This window comes from Numida meleagris, chromosome 6 (assembly GCF_002078875.1).
Source record: "Numida meleagris isolate 19003 breed g44 Domestic line chromosome 6, NumMel1.0, whole genome shotgun sequence".
Classification (NCBI taxonomy): domain Eukaryota; kingdom Metazoa; phylum Chordata; class Aves; order Galliformes; family Numididae; genus Numida; species Numida meleagris.
In genome coordinates, this window is record NC_034414.1 from 4,825,754 (window position 1) to 4,848,331 (window position 22,578).

The window sequence follows — 22,578 nt, forward strand, 5'->3', positions numbered from 1 at the left end:
GAGCCATGGTAAAGGCATCCCACTTTTGATAATTAAGTATATCACGTGGGGTTTTTATCGTGCCCTCTCGTTCTAAACGAGAAAGCACCACAGCAATTTCCTTCTCAGAAGGAGAATTCTTCCCACAATAAACTTTGCAAAACGAAAGCAATACCTTAATAACTTGTTCCATGGCTGGAGTTGTGGCGTCTTCCTCGCCGATATGTCTCACGAGACTCACCCTCTCTCTTGTGCCGGTAAGGCTCAAGACCCCGGGCCTTCTGCAAGCGCTTCCCCGCTGCAGGTTATGGTGCCAGCCTAGCACCCGTGCAAACCAACACAACATGGGTCCCGGGTTTCGGCACCATTCGTTACCGAGCTCCGGCGACCCCTTTTTTGTATTGTTCTTGCACGAAAGGAACCTAAACCCGGTCCTGGCCAAATACCACACACAGCATCAATATGATGTGCAGCAAAATGGCGTTTATTGGTAAAAGCTAAAGAAATATATAGTGTTTCTTATCTTCTTGCTAGACTGTTCCAGAAGCTCACGCGGTGCTCCTGGCCAATCATATTGAATCTCCCGCTTCTGACCTGTCACTTCCGACAGGCCATACATGGAATTGTTATGCTCCTAAGAAGCCCAATCCCCTGTGTCCACGACACAGGCTCAGCCTCTCAGGCGAACCAATAACAAGCTTATGGGGAAGGGCCTTTCCGCATTACAAACCGAGGTCCACAACACGCCTACTACAACAGCATGGCCTATACCTTCATGAAATGTTCTCCTGTTCTGCTTTTTGTCACTCCCTTTAGGCTTCCAGACTTTCATTATCATTACAATTAACTGAATGCCAGTCATAGTCTTGTGTTATTTTTTTCTTTAATGACTATTCATAAGAGTATGGGAACCCTTCCTCCTATATTTTATTTCCTGAATTTGCCTCAAATTGAGTATGATTTTGTTATCTGCTCAGAAAGCTTCCACAGACATTTTTCTACAGTTCTTCAGTGACTGATTTTTAATAAAATTTTATTACATGCTGGAAAACATTTAACACCAGAGTTCATTAAACTGAAAGCTGAAGTTCTTTGATTTTTTTGCTTACTTTAAAGAAGTCTTCATTATTAGCACATTCCCTTGATAGTAAATTAGTTTTAGATTTTTTTTTTTTAACTAAGTACAATCAATGGAAACCAGAGGGGGAAAAAAAAAAGAGCAGTTGGCATCTCTTTTAGTTCGTATCCCAAAATAATAACATTTTCATTTATTAGTGTCATTAGAATTTATATTGTTAAAGTTTTAGTGACATTATCTTTATAATTATCCTCATTTCATAGATTAGTTTTTTGACCTCTTCACCTTATTACAGGGTACAAGTAGCTGATGATAATTGTTAATGTGAGTATCCTGTGTACAGTGTCTATTATTAATCTACTGTTACAAAGCTTCACTTTATATATGAAGCCAAGAGGGGAACATTAGAGATAGTTATTATTTTTCTTTTATTTGAGGAAAGATGTGATTTGGAAAATATTAACAAAGGTGTATAATTGATTGATTCTTGAGAACTGAGTATTTGGGGTGTACTGAATAATCTAGTAATATGATTAAAACCATTGCATTGAAACATCAAGCATAAAAAATAGACTTAAGGCATTCAAGTTCAGTTTAGTTTTGAGTAATTTAAGAAGTCACCTTCTGACCTAAAGCTGACATTTAATTCCATAATTTTTAAGCTACACCTTCTTAATTTATTGTGGTACATATCTAAAATGCTATGTATTTTGTTTTGGATAAGAGAGTACTACTCTGAAGGAATGTGCCATTCGTTTATGAAAAAGCTCACATTCAATTAAAACAATTAAGGTTTTTAATATTAAGCCTAAGCTAGTTAAAATCTTAAATTTAAGTGGATGGTGGTTAAATTGAATGTTTGAAGTGATAACTAATGAGTTTTTACATCGATATTTGCGGGGTTAAATGGGATGGGTGGTGCCTGCGAGCACCTGGGGAGGAGCCGGGGGGTCACAGGTATACGGAGCAGTCGCGTGTACGGGTATAAGTAGCCTTGTTGTGCAGCATTAAATTGGCATTTCGGCGCTACATACCGTGTATGTGTCCCGTATGCCCCTGCACGCGGAGGTGCAGATGGAAGGGAAGCCTTAGTACGTTGTCGCAGGTGACAGATATTGAATCTTTTTCATTACTATACATAATGAGATAGTTCTTTAAAAGCAGTTGCCCTAGTTTCTGTTCATATACCTGTGGCCATGAGGACAACTGTTTTGTCAAGGACTTTTTTAATGAGGATTGGCTTTAGAAAAAGAGCTCAAAAAAACAGAGAATTGGAAGAAAACAGTCTATTTTGGGGAAGTGTACCTCTGTTGGGATTCTTACTTTTTCTTAAATTAAAAAGCCTTGTCTGTGAGCTCAGTTCTGAAACTTAGCTCCCGCTTCAGAAGGGTTCCAACATCACACAGACGTCCTTCTGGGGTCTGTAGCTCATCTGGCACTGAGTTTTGTCTTCCTGAAAATGCAAACGCCCGTGCTTGTGACTGTAACTTCAGTATCTGCTTATGTTCATCTGAGTAGGCTGTAATTGCCTATAAAGCATATCCTGAGACAATATATCACTGCTGCTCTGAAATGTAAGAAGTGTTGTACAATGTTAATTGTCCCTCGGCTAATTGCTTTTTCCTTTGTGGTGGATGCAGAGAACCAAGACTGTTATGGAAGCAATGCATTCATTTGGTTGCTTCAGTTTAAGTATTATAAAGTCAAAAACCAAGCAACAAATGAAAAATCAAGCCTAGGATCTTATGCACGTTACATTTTGTAAAACTTTGAAGTATTTTTCTCCATGAATGGTTAGCCTGTTTTAAAACATAAGAAATGGTAGAAAATTGGGGGGCGGGGGGGGGGAGGGGAGAGAGAGAAAGGAGTTTGTACTCTGTTATCAAAACCAAAAAAGGAAATTGTTGCAAAATTCCCATTGCCCAGTGGCTCTGGGAAGCCACCAGCTGCATGTAGAGTCGTGGTGGAACACAGAGATGATGACTGATGAGGAGATCCCTTTTGTCCATGGTTTTGGGGAGCCTCCATCTTCCCAGACTGTGATGCTTTGCAGACCATGTCTGTGTGTCTTTCCTCATTCTTAGGTCAGTGTCTCCGTAGAAAGTTTCTGGCTGAGAGGTGGAGGACGTAGTCTGATGATGTCTGCCCATGGCTGCAGCAGTAGAAGACAGGAGAATTGATAATAGGAGCAATTAGTCCTTTTCACCAAGGACAACCTCTGCCTCCTTATCTGGGGCTCTCCCAGTCTCATGCCAGGGTTGTCCATCCCGTGACAAACTTCTCAGCAATCAGGAGTATATTTTAAAATGAAATTCAGTGGAGTTTTCAAAGCTACATACAAGGTAGGAGGGAGAAGATTTGTTTACATACTTATTTGTACTCGTGAATATTAAACCTCTCTCTCTTTAGCCATCCTTGAACTTTCCATACTACAAAATATTAAGTATCCCAATTTGCCCAATACAAAAGAAAGCAGATGTTAAAATTTGATAATGATTAAGAGAATGTCAAATTATAAGTTTAGATCATAAATATGTATGTGACTGACATTTATACCTACGTTAGTAAATTTTTCTCTAATAATACTGGTTAAACGTATGATGATCCAACAAAAACTTCTTCCATTTTTAAGCATAGTTAATTATATTTTCTTGTTGTTTTATCTGCAGATAAGTTTACAGTAGACATCTAGAGCTACTGCTAAACAAATGACTATTAAAAGAAATAAGAAGTGAAATGATCCATATCAAATAAGCTAATCGCATTCTGGTGTTAGACGTATGTGTCCACGAGTAATTAGGCCACTAAAAACAAAAATTCTACTAGCAGTCTCTGGATATCCTGTAGGAGTACTATTTGGAGTTAGCAAATGTTGGCATCCCCTTTGAATTTATTTTATCATTACACAATTTAAGGATAGAGGAAACACTTGTGGGCACCTAATCTCAGCAAACATATTTGCCACAAATGTTTTCTGTAAAGAACTTCTTGTTTACCTTGAGAATCTTAATCTGCCATTTTACCATTGATATAAAAACTTTACAAATTAATGCTTTCATGTTCTCAGCATAATTTTTGCAAATTAATGCGTTCATGTTCTCAGCATAACACGTGGAAAGATGCACTCTGTAGTTTTAAGAGCCCAAAGAAAGTCTTTCTCTGAGCTAATATATCACAACTGATTCCAGTTCAGTACTGACAAACTACATACTGATGCCATCCAAGCAATAGCCCAAAACAGTGAAGAAAAAGGACACAGCTGGGCACACAGCCTATTTCTGAGTTAATGTTTACTGAGAGGAAGTGTGTTTAAATAATGTGGAAACAGCTTCACTCATGAGTGAGCAGTGTATATCCAACAGTTCCCTTATTCTCTTGTAAACCCTGCCTGTTTTCTATTATGAAGATTGACACTGTATTGATGAAGTTTGGGTTTAGACCACTTTGAGATGCCTTTCAGAGAGACATAGACAGGCTCAAGGAGTGGGCCAAGTAGTACCTCATGAAGTTCAACAAAGCCAAGTGCAAGGTCTTGCGCCTGGATCATAGCAATCCCCACTATCAATACAAGTTTGGGGAGAGAAGGCTCCAGGGAAACCTGAGAGTGCCTTTTCAGTATGTATAGGGGGAGCTGTAAGAAAGAAGGGGGCAGAATCTTCAGCAGGATGTGTTTTGATAGGACATGGGGAAATGATTTGAAACTACAAGAGTGGAGATTTAGATTGGCTTGGTTATTAAGGGTCCCTTCCAACTCAAATCATTCTATGATTCTGTGGTTCTGTGATTCTAAATTATTTGCAAAGGGAATCATTAAGCATAGGATCAAGAATTACGGAAAATTTTTGAAAGGAAGACATCTTAAATCTCCAACTCTTCCCATTACAGTGCTCCCATGGTTTTTAAGTATTCTATTTAGTTTCAAGTTTAACAATGACTACTGCCTGCTCAGTATTTCACAAATCACTTAAGGTAAATGTTCCTAGGAGTACTAGGTTGATCATCTGTATTTTGTAGAGTGATGTTAAAAACCCTTTATGGGAATACAAATATATATGTGTAAGGTATTTATAATCTGTCAGAAATACACATACCTTCCAAAACAGAAGTGTTGTAAACTACAACTGATGTCATTTATCTTGACTGAATTTATGTAGAAGTGCTGCAGTGCTGTTCATTTAGGCATCATGCTAACATGACTGTGTAACTGTCAGCTTGGAAATATGGGCTGGCATTCTAGCAGGAACTCATTTTTTACTTTTAGTACCCCTCAAATACTGACTAAATACTGAGCGGAATGGGAGTGAAAGGTGTGATTCTTAGTACAGTGGCATAATCGTAGAGTAGCAAGGGGGTTATTATTTTTATTTTTTCCTTCACAAGTTTATGTTCCTATTATTGTAATGAAATATAAACAATAATCCCAGCTGTCTGTTATTTAGCTGTCCTGAGCATCCAGAGCATTCAAGCTTCAGCTGATAGTGAAGACAACAGGAACAGCTGAAGAAGTGTGAAGAAGTAGCAGCCTTGTCAGTTACAGCTAGTTGTATATAGCTCAAGCAACTTAGCAATTTCAGTTCTCTCTGCTTTACAGGCAGATTCTGTGGTGTTTGCTCCTGTGCAGACACTGCTGTGATTGTAGTGTTGACATAGCATCTCTGTTCTTTGTTGGTTTTCTTGTTTTTTTCCCTGTAGGACTATTTTAGAGCTTTCCAGTAGTTAGTTACTTAATGAGAAAAATTCTCAGCAGGAGCGTAGATAAATGTTTGCGATATCAGCAGACCTGTGAGGAACATAGCCACGTGGGCAAGAGCACATAATAAGCTCTGCTTGTAACTACAACTAATTGCTCAAAGAGTACGGAGATGAGTTCCTTTTAGAAAGGAAAGCTTTCCAGTATTTGAAATTGAAATTATTCTGGCTTTGAGCAAGATGATCATTCTCCATTTTTACATTGCAAGGTCGTGTTCTTCTTGGTCCAAATTCAAGATAGTGTATTCATAGAATTACCTCAATCTTTCAGTTAGAATGAAAATATCACATATTATGCACATATTTATACAGAGATGAGCTTATTATTATACACAATTATCTATAGCATTTTCTGTCTTTGCTGAGGAAATTGTCTGCCTTTCAGTAACCACTGGAAGTTAACAATCCATGTATCTGTGGTTTTACACAGTGGGTTCTTCTCTACCTATACAGCAACCGTCAGTGATCCATGCACAACTCATGGCCTTAAGCTGTGCCAGAGGAGGTTCAGACTGAATACTAGGAACATTTTTTTCTCAGAAAGAGTGGTCAGGCGTTGGTACAGGCTGCCGAGGGAGGTGGTAGAGTCACCATCCCTGGAGGTGTTCAAGAAAAAGGTAGATGTCACACGGAGGGGCATGTTCTATAGTGATCACACACATGGGTTGATGGTTGGACTAGATGATCCTAGTGTCTTTCCAGCCTCTGTTCTATGATTCTAAACTCTGTCCCACTGCCAACAGCAAACTTGCATTGGGTTGTTGGTCATAGGTTATTTGGGAAAAAAAGTTGAACAAGAGAAAAACTTTTATTTAGTCACTAATATTCATACTGTGAAACTGTTTTAATGAGTGAACGTCAGATGTGCCTCACCTCTGGGCCGGAATTCCATTAGCTGCTCATGGAATCTAATACAGGAAACCAGCAAAATATGTATATGAAAATGGTGCTGGGGTGGCTTATACAGATAGTAGCTCAAAATTATTAAGTAACCTGAAGAAAATCTACTTCCATATTTTGCAGATAGTCCTGTCACAACAAGTAAGTGATGAATGCAAAGAGATGTACAAATTGTATTTCATCTGATTCATCACCAGATCTAAACTTTAATATTAGTTTTCTGTGGAAAACCTGTGCTGAGTGATGAATGGATGAGTGATTCAGGAAATTAGAAAGAAGGAAGTGTGGAATAGTGAAGCTGTCTTGAGAATCTAATATTGGGAGAGCAACATTTTAGCTTTAAGGATGCCAGTGAATTGAGATTGTTAAGTATTGTACATGGATCAGAAGAAAGCTTATATGAAGACTTGATTTTGTAATGTCTATTCTCGTTTCTTCATGGAACAATCGATATATGGCTATGGAATACCTCATCACTAAAGAGACATGAATAGGAAAAGAGTAAATCCTTTGTGATTGTAAAGCAGATGGTAATCTAAGGAATCATGCTCTTCTCACAAGTGAAGGAAAATAAAAATAAGGGCAGTTCTTTATTAAATTTAGTAGTTTTATTCTGTCAAATATTGACAGAATATTCATGGAGAAACACTGAAGTAGACATTTAAGTGTGCCTTGTGTACTTTCCTAATGCTGTTTTTGTTTTGTTTTGTTGTGAACAGCTCTGGAAATCCTCTGGATTAAAGTATGTTTAACAATGCAGGAATTCAGTGTTTTGCATTACAGCTGTATACATCCTATCAGTACTTTCCCTGCTTACAGGAGTGTTACCAAAATCCACACTGCTTAACTTTTTGTGAGCATTGTTCTTCACAAACAAGCTTTCCCCTGGAGGAAAGGTGTATATGACTATTACATGTTTTTTGAAGTCCAAGCCTTGACTTCTTTGCTCATTATTTGCTGAACCAATCTATTAAAAATTGGTTAAAACCCCAAATATTTTTTTTTCCTACAGAGAACACAATTTGCAACATTCCCTTTTCCACATACTCCAAAACCCTTTGAAAAGTTGGTCATTCCTGGAGTGCCTTACACTGAAAACAAAAGCAGCCTGACAGCATTTTGGAGCATTTTGTATACAATCAAGACTATAGCTGTGTTTTATCTAGATGAAACTATTAGCCTTCTGGTATGTTAATCTTGTACTTTAAAAACTCAGTGAGATTTCCAGTTGCTTGCTTTGTTTTGTACTTAAAAGGACTGGATAGCTGCTGTTGTTTTGTCTTTCAACATTTGAAAGGAGACAGTCAGCACCTTTAATAGCATGTCACCCTCGTCAATTTTTGCAAGGTTTAGACAATTGTTTTCAGTTGTTTGTTCATTTAACGTTTCTGTACTACTGAATGAGTACCAAAGGCATGGTTACAGTGTGATTATGGAGTATGTTACAAATTAATTATTTAGAATAGGAGATAGAATAGTTCAGTTGGAAGAAACCTTCAGAGATCATCTAGTCCAACTGCCTGACCAGGTAAACACTGACTGTTTATACATTGGCAGCCTCTGCTACCCAAAAAATCACGATCATCAGAGTACAGGGAAATACTCTAACCTGGAGTACTTCTATCTCAATACTTGGACTAAAAGTTGAGCTTGGTTGCACAAATGTTAATCTGGTGAGAACCAAGTGCTGCCTTTTCCATTTTCAGCCGTGAGATTAAATTGAAGGTTGGATATAATGAATCTTAGCATTGCTCTAGTTCTGAATTGAGATATCAGGAAATAAAATGCATTTTGGTGATTCTGTGGTTTGTCTTCTTCCATGTCCCTGTAATGATGCAACAGTGATGTGGCCCAGAGAACTGCAAAGATAGATAAATTCAGTGTCTAACTCCTGCTGCAAATCAAGTGGGAGAAATAACTGAAAGTGTATCATCTCAAATAGATGATGTTAAGATTAGACTAGCCTCACTAGAGTTGCATAAAGTTGTTTCAACATGAGTTTAGAGTCAAAAATAGCAGCCGGCTTTGTGATCAAAAAACAAAACAAAAAAAAACAAAAAAACCAAAGTTACCGACTCGCATCAATATTCAGTTGAAAGGCAGTAAGGTGATTGTGTAAGTGCCTAAAGCAATTAAACTTTGTCAAGGTGACCCTTCCTCCTCAAATGATAACATTGTGCCTGCATGTTTCATTTTTATTAAGAAAACATTTGAAAAGTCAGCTTAATCTCCAGGTATATTGTTTATAGGTTAAAATGTACATATCATTTATTAAGTTTTTTGGTTTTTCTTTCAAAGTGTGCATTAATATTTCACTGGGGCTCAAGAGAAATAGGGAATACTGATCTTAGCACATAGTACAAATGGATGCCTGGAGCTGCTGTGCTGTATAACATAGCATTTGTACAAATGCTGTACAAGCTGTGCTTTGCAGTTGAATATTTTTAATTGCATAATGTGGAATGCTTATAAAGTTTTGATATTCCTTTGTGGAATGTATATTACAGTTTACTTGCCATCCTGAATTATATTTGTTCCCATCTTTGTGTTTTAAATGCATGCGAAGTCTTAGAAATTCTAAAATGCATTCATTCATTTTGCGTGCCTGCGGCTCAAAAGGAAACTTGCATTTGCTGGAAGATAATTTCTTTATTCTACCACAGTATTCTTAATTTTGATTGACTGTTAATTCACTTATTATTCCTGTGTGAGGTAAGCCCTGTAATACGCAGCACAACCAACTCAAAGAAACAAAGTTCTTTTCCATTAATTTCCACTAATTAAGTGATCCTGTGGTTTACCATGCTATACTTCTGTTTCACCATCTATAAATGGCATTGCACTATGGGAGAGCCCTTTGGAGCACGCTGATTGTTATCATGTCCACGCTTTTTCACTGTTTAAAATAAATTTAAATTTGTGATGTGACAAGCAACAATTAGAGATAGGGAAATGAGATGGAGACAACCTCATAGGAATAACTATCTGTTGGTGTCATGTAGACGTGCTATGAGAATATACTATATTTGGTCTTTTTCACTTACCATTCATCTCTAATGCTTCTTTTGTTTTTTATATTATTACATAAGATATATAATAATGGTTGCCTCTTTTCTTATATGTCTTTTGATACCTTGTCTCAATAATGATGATAATAACTTCTGCCTTTTTTTATTCTTTTCATGTTGTTGTTTGCTGTTGTTTAATGGGTAGCACTATCTGGGTGATGAATTTTCAGCAGAGTTTGCTGTGCATAGGAAAAGGACTTTCACTCCATTCTGAAAATGCATGTATGTTTTGTATATTACCAGAGGAAGATAAACTATTGTTATTTTATCTTTTTAGCCTCTTTTTTGGTCCATATTATAGCCACTTATGAGAGTTTGCTCTCTATGTTGCCCAGCTCGCCTAGAGAGGGTACTCTGAGAGCAGACCATCATCTTCCATCTCGCTGGTGTTCCAGGAGCGTTATACTGGCTCTCCAGTAGAAAGAGTGCTCAAGTAAGAGATTAATTACCCTGCTTTGAGGTGGTTAGTAAATAGGTATTTTTTTCTTGAGAAGACTCACTTTAATTGCGAAAATAGTGATTTAGTAGAAAATACTACAAATAATGCTTGAAACCTTCATGACACCCTCCTTGACTCCTACCAATTTATGAAGTCTTCTTCTTTTCTTCTTCTTCTAGAGTAGTTTCTTTCCAAGAGAGGAAGAATCCTGTAGTAGAGCCTCATAAAGAAAAATGTAAAAATTTTAATGCCCATATTATGGCCAACATAATATAATACTGAGATAGGCAGGTGCATGCATGAGGGAAAATTACATACTCGTAGTAATGTTTTGAAATGGCTGATTTGTGGAATTAGTATCTAAATATAACATCTATCATCCCAAATATCTCATCATCCGATGAATGTTCAACCATGTGATCTTATCATGAACATCCATCTCATAGAAATTCCTTCACAAACAACACAAATACGTGTGAAATGGGAAGAAAGGAAAATGTGTTCTTTCAGTATCCATGTTGAAGATGTGCCAACAACTTTCAGTTTTCATGGTAGTGAGTTTTTCCTAGATTCTCTGTAAAAGCTTTTGCTTGTTGTGCTCAGTGTTCAGTGTGGGCATAACATATATCAGAAAGCAGATATTTTCCACCTCAAAGGTGTTTGAATATAAAGCAAATTAAAAAAAAAAAATCAAGGGAATTCTTAAGAAGCGGTATGCAGAAATTTAACCATCTGGTATGCTGTAGGATTTGCAGTCCTTTGAGATGAACTGCTCTATATAAATGTAACTCTGTAGTTGCAGATTAAATAGAAACAAAAAGTGAGCAATGTCGTTTCCTCCTGTTGGTGAATAATATTGACTGTGTACTAGAGAAAAGTTGGTTACCTCTCCTGAATATACACATATACACGCATGTGCACATACAAATATATGTATATGTGTATACAATGACCATCGCCATCTCAGAAATACCCAGGGTGATGCAGTGTTATTAGAATTGAACTTCTCATGTATTTATTCTACTGTGAATAAGAGTAAAGTTGGGATATTAAAAACTATGATGCAACGGTTTGCTTTATAGTCTCTGCAGGCAATAATACATCTTCATCTGTGATTTCTGTTGTGGAGAGGCTTAACAGATTTTAAAACATCTGAAATTTATAGGACTAGGAGAGCAGGTAAAAAGTCTATTGTACAATCTCAAAAAATAACTGTATTTCTGCAATTGCAAATGATGCAACCAAAAGGGAGAGAGATGACAGGATCAACACACTTTTCTTGAACAAAGTATGTGAGGTGTTTTGTGGTTGCTGGCCTGTGTGTGCAAGTGGTGTGCCGACAAAGTCTCTGGTTTCCCAGAGCAGTCAAATGGATCTGATGTTGGAAAGGAGATATTTCTGGCTCTTGCACTATGTACCTTGCCCAGAAATCTCTCACATCTTCATCTGCTTGCTACATTCAAAACTGCTCTACTTTTTCACAGTAAGTGCTACAAATCCTTGAGCAAGTTTGGATTTCCTAGACGTCACAACAATTCATTGATATCCCAAAAGAATAAGAAGTCTCCCAGAAGAGAGAAACTCTTGAGCATGCTGCAAAGCAGGGACATCTCAGGTGCTGATTATTTCCTGTTTGTGGTCCCTTTGAGGAGCCCTGGTTAGCAGCCCCTCTGGAAGCAGGTGATTGCCAGCACCTCCAGCCAAAGGCAGTTTGCAGTAACCAGGGAATTAACTCTTTAACTGCCAGTGCTTTACATGATGTAATGATGTGGAATACCGACAACAAAAATCACAAAACCATAACAAAACCGGCCTCACTCCAGTCACCAGCTGTTATGGTTTTGTGATTTTTGTTGTCGGTATTCCACATCATTACATCATGTAAAGCACTGGCAGTTAGAGTTAATTCCCTGGTTACTGCAAACTGCCTTTTTTGGTGTGTGGCCCTCCGAGGGGAAGGGGAGGAGGTGCACTCCCCAGGGGTCTTTGCGTTAGAGGGGGTGTTGAAGCGGCCTGGGAGACGCGGGGTCTGTTCCTTCCTGCTCCACAGAGAAAGCACGTGGTCCTCCTGCAGTTTACTGTGTAAGATTTTCAGCCTGTAAACTCTCTAATATAATTCTAGTAGCCTCATTTTTGATATATTTAGTAAAATTAGTTGTTCCTCCTCAGATTGGTTCCGCTGTTTTTGTGTTAGATCCACCTACGAGTGCCCTGCCTTTCCTCTCTTCCCTTTGTTTCCCCAGGGCACAGGTCCGCAGCTTCCCTGCCACTTTAGCCGCCGGACTGCCTGGGGCCAGCCCCTAGCCGCCGACAATTTTTGTTTTCCTTTCCTCTTTTCTCTTTTTTTTTTTTTTTCTTTTGGGCCTGTCCCCCTTGTCACGGACGCAGACCCTTTAGATAATACCGTGACACCAACCTGATGTCACCAAGTACAGCCAGACAGAGCAGGCACGCCAGCTGGCTAGCAAGTCTTTCTCTGTGCATGATTTTGAGTTGGGCCAGTAAAAAGCTGTTTTGGGGTAAAAACCAATGATTTCTCAACTGAGAGTCTAGACTATGGGTATGCTTATCATAATGACAATGTCTGTCATTGGAGAAAAATATCTTGATTCTCATGCAACTTATTTATTTATTCATGAATGTCAACTGAGCAAGAAACTGCTTACTTTGTTTGCTTACATTCAAAATGCCATACAATCCCTTTATTAGATCTTTATGAGTATCCTTAATCCAAGTACTTCTTTAACGTGGAAATTGAATATAACTAGAAACCCTTAGCATAGAAAAGAACAACGTGATGGTCTCAGTGACAGGAAATAAGTGTGCTGGTTTGTGTGGACAAACCACCTGGCAAGTAGACCTGTCAGTGGAACTGTGGCAAATCATGTCACCAAACAGTGACTCGAGAGTGGTGCAGTGGTTCTGAAAAGCCACGTGGGAAGATGGATTGGGTAATATAATCACCGCACAGGACTTGGAGCTAGATGATCTTTGAGGTTCCATCCAACTCAAGCCATTCTATGATTACAACAGGAAAGAATTCAACTGTGTATCAAAGTCAAAAGAATATGAAAGGTGGAATGCTGTTGATCTAAATTTCTAGTTTTCTTTATTCGTACAGTGAGTACAATAAAAATGCATGCTTGGAGAAGGCAATGTGTAAGATTTTAGAAGTGAAAAATGTACGAAGTGAAAGAAATTTCAAAGGCCTGTGGCAGAGATGAGCTCTGTTGTTTCTTCCAGTACAGACTTTGTAAGAGAACTGAGAGAAGTGATGAAGTTGGATTGCTTTTCAGTTATAAGCATTCTGAAATTTTGGCCACAAGCAACACATACTCCAGTGGTTTCCATCAGCAAGTATATGTGCTAAATGTATTGGAAGAATGCTACTTATTTCAAGTATCTGAAATTCAAAGTTTTTAGTCAGGCTTGTAAGGTCTCAGCAGGAAGATTCTGCGATTTAAAAACTATTTCCAAAAAAAAAAAGGGGGGGGGGGGGTTAATGATCCTTGAAAAAATATTCATATGTGAAATCCTGGATTGAAAAGCTCTGAGGAGGGTTCAGAATGCTTTAGGCAAATTGGGAAGGAGTTCAGAAACTGTTTCCAAAGCAGTTTGCTCCAGAGTGCTTGGTGGCAGTTCCATTACGTTAGCTGTCAATCTAGTAAATAGGCTTCATTTGGGCAAAGAATAGAGTATTCATTTTTTGTTAGGAGAAAGTCCTTTTGATAACAAAGAATCTTGTTTGCAGAGCCAACTTCAAAGCCTCCCACATCATCAGCAAACAGATAAGCATTCAAAAATATAGATTTTTTTTTAATATTGACTTTTTTCCTTGTTTCATGTAAAAAGCCTTAGTTTTAAAAGTGTTATAGATCAAAGGTATGTAGATAGAACACAAGAATGCCCGATGTCATTCTGGCTGCAGTGATGGAACTTGAATCTACAGGAATCAATGTGAGCCTGGCAAGACATCTTCCTGTCCTCTACCCTTGTCTTTCTGGTTCTGGTAACTTTCTGTGACCTGTGCAAGAAGTGTTGTGGCACTTCAGTCTAGAACTTTAGGCATACAGGTCATTGTCAGCCTAGGGTAACAATATGAAAAGCAGTTGGGGATGGTGGTTGTGTAATTGCTGGAGTGATGTGATACCTGTCAAGTAGAAATCAGACCAAATGAAGCAGACCTGTTACTGTTCCCTGGCTTGACTGGTGTCTTGAGCAGTGCAAGCGGCTACAGAATCTGATCCTACTGGTTAAGGCAGTTGCATGAAAACTGAAATACCTTGAAAAATGTTACATTTTGTTTCTGAGAACAAAAAAGAAGGGATGCTTCTTGGATGAAGCATCACAACTCAGATAATTTGAGTATTGAAGAGGATGAGAATGGGAAATTTTCTTGAAATGCATTTTCCTAGAAGTAGTGTTTGAAAACAAGGCACTGGGGTAATGCTTCCTTGATGGTAGTCTCCCCTAAATATCTCAGACTTCCCCTGGTGTTGTAGAAATGAGTACAACATGCTGAGAAATCTGATATCTATGCGGAGGCATTTATTTTCCTGTGTTAATAAGGGCTCAAGCTGACTGGTTTTCCTGGCCTCCTTTGTAGATTTACTGCTGCACATAATCAAAAAATCATGTTAATGTGTATTCTACAGGTACTCTGAATCATTCAGTGTATGTACATCTGTCTCATTCAACAGGAAGAAATTTAAGAACTGTATTATCATGAGTGCAATCCAAACAGGCAAATCACTCAATAAAGATAAAAGACCAGTTATGAAATGATGTTCATTATTTCACAAAACATCTTTTCCCATCCCCCTCCCCAAAATATTGATGCTAGAGAAAATGTAGTGTAACTTGTATTGCATTATGAAGTATTGATCTTGCTTAATAACGTACAAGACATTATGCAATTAAGTCACTTGTGTGTGGTCAGCTGCAGATTGAAAGTCTTGATTATTTGTGCAGAAGTAATCCTTTCTAGAGGAGTGATTTAATGAAAATGCTTATTAAAGCATTCCTGTTTATAAAACATACTTTAAGTGCAGTGTATGAAGTAGTTAAAAGTTTGCAATATCTGATCTTTGTGGTTCTCCTAATTTTATAGTTTGACTTCTATGAAATTTTATCTGTAGGTTTATTTTTTTTTCTTCTTTTTTTTTTTATGTCCAGCAAAATGCCTCAGCAGAGAAAGAGAGTCTTCACATGACCTCAAGAAAGGAAGAAAATCAGAGCATCCAGGAGTGCGAGTCTCAAGATGTAAGCTGAGCTCACCTAGACATCAGGTTTTAATCTAGATTGTATAAGAACATTAAGACCATGGGTGACTATCAGTGTGATTTACTTCTCCTAGCCAAGCTGATGCATATATTTTATAAGCCATTTTCTACCTTAAAGTGTTGAGGAGAAAGTGCTCCTCACAGTCAATTCTTGTACTCGACATGTACTCTCGAGTTCTGTTACTCCTTAGGACTTGTAGAGCTATTTTGGGAAGAAAAGCAGCAGGGAAAGATACAGTCTGATGTTGAACTGTTTCAAGAATTGGTTTGTTCATGCAGCAGCCTGATTAATGAGCTGCTGCAACAAAGCAAGATGCAGAACATTGTTTACACAGCAGTTCCACTAATGATCAAACACCGCTGTCATGGGTGCTTCATTTGGTACAAACAAAACTTTCAGGGGTATGATTAGATGGTTAGCTTGAGAACTAAGAGATTACAGTGTGATAGTGGAAGTAGACAATCCTATCTACTCCCAGTGTGGGCAAGCTGCCAGCTTTCTTCTTCTTATGACACGTTTGCCAGAGAGCTAAGTCTGCTGCTTTTACTGAGTCACAACTCCCATCCAGACAACGTGGTGGGAGCTGGAGACACAAATCCTATTTACATTCATTATGATTGCAATTAAAATAATACAAATTAAACAGGAAAAAATGAGCAGAAAGAATGACGGATATACATATATTTTTTTTCAGAATATATTCTCAGCTAAGTAGTCTAGAATATAGGTCTGGCTTGACTAACTTGCAGATGAAATATAGGAGGTGGCAGCAAAAATATCTAACAGACACAGTGGCTCTTGAATGCACTGCTGAGCACATCAGCTTCATCCAAACGCAACCATCCCCCATGGAGGTGAGCATGTGGCTTGCTGGTAGCAATCACAGCAGTGTATAGCAGCGTGAAGAAAAGTCTGGGGAAGAGATGTAGGTGACAGAGCAGCCAGCAAACAAGCTGCATATATCACACATTTATTGCAAACATTAATATTTTATTCAGTTATAAATGACTTCTCCTCTGCCCCATCCTCTTGAGAGGGCAAAGACAGAAAGAAATTGTGCATACAGAAGAGTTAATAATTTGCTGTTGCAGCACTCTTTATGTCTAACGATGAAGAAGACATTACTTCTTATTAATAAGAAAGAGTAGAAAGAATAAGATCTATAATTCTGAAGCTGGAGCTAACTCCATTTAGATTATGACTGGTGGTTGGTTACGCTTTTTGAAAGTTATGAAACATTTAATGAAACATGGGTTAATTTATGTAGAGCTTTGCTGAACATTTGTGAAAAGAGATTCAAACGTTTTACTGAAATATATAAAGCAGAGAGGAAAAAAACGAGAAATTAAACCATTGCTTAACTCAGGAGAATAACTAAAGACTCATTCTTATGTCAAATTATGCAATGAAAGACACTGAAAAAGAAACATTTTTTCCATGAAAGCAGGGATTTAATTATTTGGACTTGGAGAAGGGTGTTCTTCTGTGCTGCTACCAGCTTGTATTCTCATCCATTTAGTCAACATGGCTCAAACTGGTATGAAGTGTTTGTCTGAGAAGGCAGAGGAAATCTCTAACGGGAGTTAGAAGTCTTGAGAAGTTGAAGCATTTGTCATGACTGAAGATAAATCAAACTTTAACCCTGTTCCCTTCCTTCTTCTAAGAACATTATAATTCACAGATGTAGAAATCAGGTTATCCATCTAAGTTGTTTCATAGGATTAAGACTTTATCATTTAATCTCGCAATTATTATATACCTCTAGTGCAATATTTATTCCCAGTAGAAACAGAACCTACAGTGTTATTAAAAATGTTACTTGTATTGTTATGCATAACAAAGTGGATAATGAAGAAGCATGGCCTCTGGGATGCGGGACAAACTGAAAGAGTCTGGTCCTTAAAGTGAAAGGGTAGATCTCAAAAAATAGCAGTATCCATTGGGTTTTGTAGAAATACATATTTTCAAAATGTGGCTGCACTCAAAGTTCTAGGTTTTCTTGCCAAAAGAGTATTAAATAATTCCTTTCCCAGAGAATTTTCCTTGTTTCTCTGCTACCATCCCAGTGAAGACTTAGGACAAATCCATGTTCTCTCCTAGGATCCCACACTTGACCTTTTGATTTCATACCAGACAAGCTTAAATTATGAAAACCAAATTTTTTTCTCATAAACCTGAGCATTAATTGAAGAAATGAAAGCAAGATTTTCAGAGACACCAATTAAAGTAAAATTTTTACAACGCTTGCAACTGTTTTACAATTGTAAGGCCATACCTGGGCCAATTTTTGTCCTATGTATTGCTAGCTTGAATAATTTTCCTGGTTGTTGTTTAAGACAAAAGTTTTTTCTTTCTTTTATATTCACTGTCCATTGGAATGAGAGCTGCATGGACAATACTAGAAGTGAGATGATGACATAGAAACCTTTTGTCATTATTTTCATATCTAATGATTTAGCGGTGGGTTGTTAGAGTTAGGGTAGTATGGTTAGGTTGAGGTTGGACTTGATGGTCTTGAAGGTCTCTGCCAACCTGAGCAATTCTACGATTCTGTGATGTATATATTTACAGATAAGGAAGAAAATAAATAAATTATTTTTGAAAAATGAGCCAAACATGCTACTTTCTGCAAATCATCCTAGTATTGTTATTTTAGAGATATCACTTTCTGTCCTTAAGGAACTATGAGTAATTTATTTTCCTAAAGGATCACCATCTTTCAATAGTAAAAAGCTGTTATTTGCACTTGTGAACATTATCACTTAGAGAAAATTCCAATTTTGGGAACACGTCAGAGTTTTTCTTGTATTTTTAGCCTTATTTGGTTTTGTCTATGTATTTATCAGAAGTTTTACAGCTGCTAAATTCCCAATGAGAGAAGTACAGGCTGGATAGTGAAGAACATCTGATAGATTCTCTTGTGTCATTTGTTAGAAAAAGAAAAAGTGAGGGGAAAAAAAGAGAAAAACTTAAGGCCATGATGAAGAGTAGGAATTCAAATGAATTTGATTAAAATCCAGATCTGAATAGACACATTGTATTGAATTGTAGATGTTGCTGACATCTTTGCTGTTGTGAATTTGAATTTTGATGTGAGACTTTTAATAGCCAGATGAAGGCAGGATGTAGTAGATAGTACATCTTGACTGTTTCAAATAATCTGAAGTTTGTCCAAGGCAATAAATTTTAGCTTCAGTTTTGTTGTAAAAAAGTTTTTGTTATTTATTTGATTGGAGTAGTCTTGTCAATACCTCTTTGTCATAGCATTGTCCAGAGATGTGTTTTCCCTATGATGGCACCTGAAAGTCTCTGTGCAGAAGGGAGAGGTTTTCCTTGTATTGTTTTGCTTTTCCCTCTTCCCAGAAGCTCCTGGGAGCCTTTTTTGACACCCAGAGGACAACTGCTTTAACACAAAAATGTACTTTGTCTCTTTTTCATTTCAAGTGCTTCTTATGTGTATCCTTCAAAAACATTTGCTCAGTAGTACTAAAACCCAACACTTTATGAAGTGTTTCTTTGTTTTCTTCTTATCTTAAGTTTCTTGTTCAGTGTCCTTGTGGAGTTTCTCTGATAAATGAAAGTGATAGTGCTTTTATTTACTGCTTTAATTTCCTGCAGTAAATAAACACTGCATGCTCATTAATCATTCAGTGACAAAGGACACTGAGTATTGGAGCAAAACTTATCTGTGTTTCTAAGCAACCACAGAATTTACCTTCATTGTTCTCTGCCAGTTTCAACTGCAGAGCTTTGACATCGTGTTCTCCCATTGCTTTCCCAAGGAAGTAATGAGAAAGAAAAGAAATTATTATAACAGAATTTCAATGATAAATATCATGATAAAATTCTTGAAGTGATTTCAGTAATGCTTCTTCTTAAATGAGGACTGCACAGATCATAAGATGATAGGAGGGGGGATATGGAAAGCAGCAGAGGTGTCATATGAACACAAATGTGCATGCTTTACAGACATAGAATCATGGAATCAGTAAGGTTGGAAAAGACCTCTGAGATGATCTAGTCCGACCATCCCCCTGCCTCCAATACTGCCAACTAACCATGTCCCTCAGTGCCACGTCTCCGTGGCTCTGGAACACCTCCAGGGGCGGTGACTCCTCCAATAAAATGTAGACCTAACTTGCTTAATGACATAATTTCCACAGCAGAATGGCATTTTAATAGTTTATCTGATTAGTGATATAGTTAATGTCCAAGGTCAAAAATTGGAAAAGTTATATTATTATGAGAAAAAATAAGAAATATAAGAAATCAAAATATCCATATTCAGTGTAGGAAAAAAAAACACGCACTCATGTCAGAGAAGTGTGTAATGCATACAGTAGAGAACTAAGATCTTGTGACCTGATGAATTTCAGCCTGAAATACTGTTATGGTTTTGTGATTTTTTGTTGTCGGTATTCCACATCATGTAAGGTATGGGCAGTTAAAGAGTTAATTCCCTGGTTACTGCAAACTACCTTTTTTGGTGTGGCCCTCTGAGAGGGAGGGGAGGAGGTGCACTCCCCAGGGGTCTTTGCGTTAGAGGGGGTGGTGAAGCCGCGTGGGAGACGCGGGGTCTGTTCCTTCTAGCCCAGCAGAGAAAACACGTGGTCCTCCTGCAGTTTACTGTGTAAGATTTTCAGCCTGTAAACTCTCTAACATAATTCTAGTAGCCTCATTTTGATATATTTAGTAAAATTAGTTGTTCCTCCTCAGATTGGTGCCGCTGTTTTTTTTTGTGTTAGATCCACCTACGAGTCCCTTGCTTTTTTTTTTTTTTCTCCCCTCTTCCCTTTGTTTTTCCCAGGGTGTGGCTCCGCGGCTTCCCTGCCGCTTTAGCCGCCAGACCGCCCGGGGGGCTGGCCCCTACTCGCTGGCAATTTTTTTTCTTTCCTTCCTCTTTTCTCGTTTTTTTTTTTTCCTTTTGTGCCTGTCCCCCTTGTCACGGACGCAGACCCTTAGATAATACCGTGACAAATGTTGGTGGAGAATGCGGGCATTAGATCTGCTTTCCATTTTTGGAATGATGCATAAAGCATTAACGGAAATCATGTTCCTCGGAACATACTGGTTTCTGGTTAAGGCTATCATGGAGCTGTGTGGAGTTGTATCATGGTGTTGGAGTTGTGTGTACATATAACTACATAATGGCGCTGATGGAGATACTGGCCTGGTGCTTGTACCTCCCGGAGGGAGTGGCTAGTTTTACAAACAGCACCATGGTGAGGCTGGCTTCCAGGTTCTCCTCTCAGTTCCTTACGCACCCTTGGAATTTCAATCTAGCAATCGTGATACCAATTGCTTTGAATGTTTTCCTCCTAATAATAATTTACATTATGTGGAGGAAACTCTCCCAAAAACCAGAAAATGCTGAGTGGCAGGGAATATGGAGAGGCCTAGGGAAGACCTTAGAAACATGGGGACCCCCGGTGTCATGGGATTTCACCCTTGAACACCTGTGGGATCCCAAGAAGCACGGTCAGTTTTTGAGTCAGGGATGGCGCGGCCTAGGCAGATCTGAGGAGGCACAACTTATTTGGGGCCTGGCTTGTGCTTATCAAGCTCTATACAACACTGTTCTTGAGAGAGAGAGTTTCCTGGCTGAAATTCGAACCAGAGGGGGAAGCCCCCAGGCTAAACCTGAGCAAGCACAGGAGGCACCAGTATCTGTGGCAGTTGCTCCTGTGGAAGGACAGAAATGGAAACGGGTGTCCTCGCGTCTGGAACGGAAGGAAGAAGCGGAGAAGGTAGAGGAAGATCCAGGAGAGGGGCCCTCCCCAAACGCATCGTTACCAACAAAGGCAACCGAAGAAAACGAGTCATGGAGAGGATAGGGAGGAGGAAGGCTTCACTGTTACAACTGTCCGCCGACCTCTGAAAATGACCGAAATCATAGGCTCAAGAAAGGCGTTTACACGGCACCAGAATGAAACTATTGTCACCTGGATGCTTCGGTGTTGGGACAACGGGGCCAGCAGTGTGCTCCTGAACGGTAATGAAGCTCGCCAACTAGGGAGCATTGCCAGGGACGCAGGCATTGACAGAGGGATCAGTAGATGCCTGGATGGAACCGCCACCCTTTGGGAATGAGTGTTAGTAGCTGTGAAGGAAAGGTATCCCTTCAAAGATGACCTCGAGCCTGAGATGAGAAAGTGGGACACTGCTGAAAAGGGCATTCAGTATTTGAGAGAAATAGCTGTGGTGGAAATGCTGTATGACCCCAGGTTTGTTCCTAACAACCCACACCAGCAGCATGATCCCGAGAGAATTAGAAGTACGCTGGATATATGGCAGAAACTCACCAAAACAGCACCAGCCCAGTATGCCAGTACACTGCTAGCCACATTTGATAGATTGGAGGACCTACAGAGAAGGCCCCCTGTTTATGAACTGATTATGACACTCCAAAATTATGAGCAAAAACTCCCCCCAAACCACATTTCCATTTCAGCTATCTCAGAGGTAAGAGAAGAATTGGCGAAAATGAAGAAGAAACAGAATGGTCTAGCGGAGGATGTGTCCCTCTTGATGGAGTGTGACGAACCCGTAGCAGTATCGGAAACACCTGATGGAGATCAGGATGATCAGAAGAGCCTACTGAAGGAGCTGATCAAACTAATTAAAGGCAATGAACTCTCCTCCTCACCTGTATCATCAAAAATCTCAGCTATCAAAGGCAGACGCCTTCCTGCTCAAGCAAATGATGGTGGCAGATCTATGGCACATGCCGCCCTGTGGAGTTACTTACGCGAGCATGGAGAAGACATGAAAAAATGGCACAAGAAACCCACTCCTGTACTACGAGCACGGGTGAGAGAATTACAACACAGATTAACCACCGATGAAGTTGCTGAACTCACTACAGGTAACCAATAGAGGGGCCCTGCCCTCCATTGGGCAGGGGAGGGAAAGGGATAATAGAGTTTATTGGACTGTGTGGATTCGATGGCCTGGCACTTCAGACCCACAGAAATACGAGGCACTGGTGGACACTGGTGCGCAGTGCACTCTAATGCCCTCGAGTCATGAAGGGACAGATTTGATTTGTATTTCTGGAGTGACTGGGGGCTCTCAAGAATTGA

The 22,578-nt window shown here is 38.9% G+C and overlaps 1 protein-coding gene across 3 annotated transcripts in view; it reads left to right on the top strand.

Annotated features, from left to right (window-relative positions):
- The window catches only part of LUZP2 (leucine zipper protein 2), a 164,796-nt gene that overhangs the window by 128,467 nt on the left and 13,751 nt on the right, over positions 1-22,578 (top strand). For all 3 annotated transcript variants that reach the window (XM_021401212.1, XM_021401210.1, XM_021401213.1), the window contains one exon: positions 15,389-15,475. In XM_021401212.1, coding sequence (XP_021256887.1) covers positions 15,389-15,475 — 87 coding nt within the window. The remainder of the gene's footprint in view (positions 1-15,388; positions 15,476-22,578) is intronic.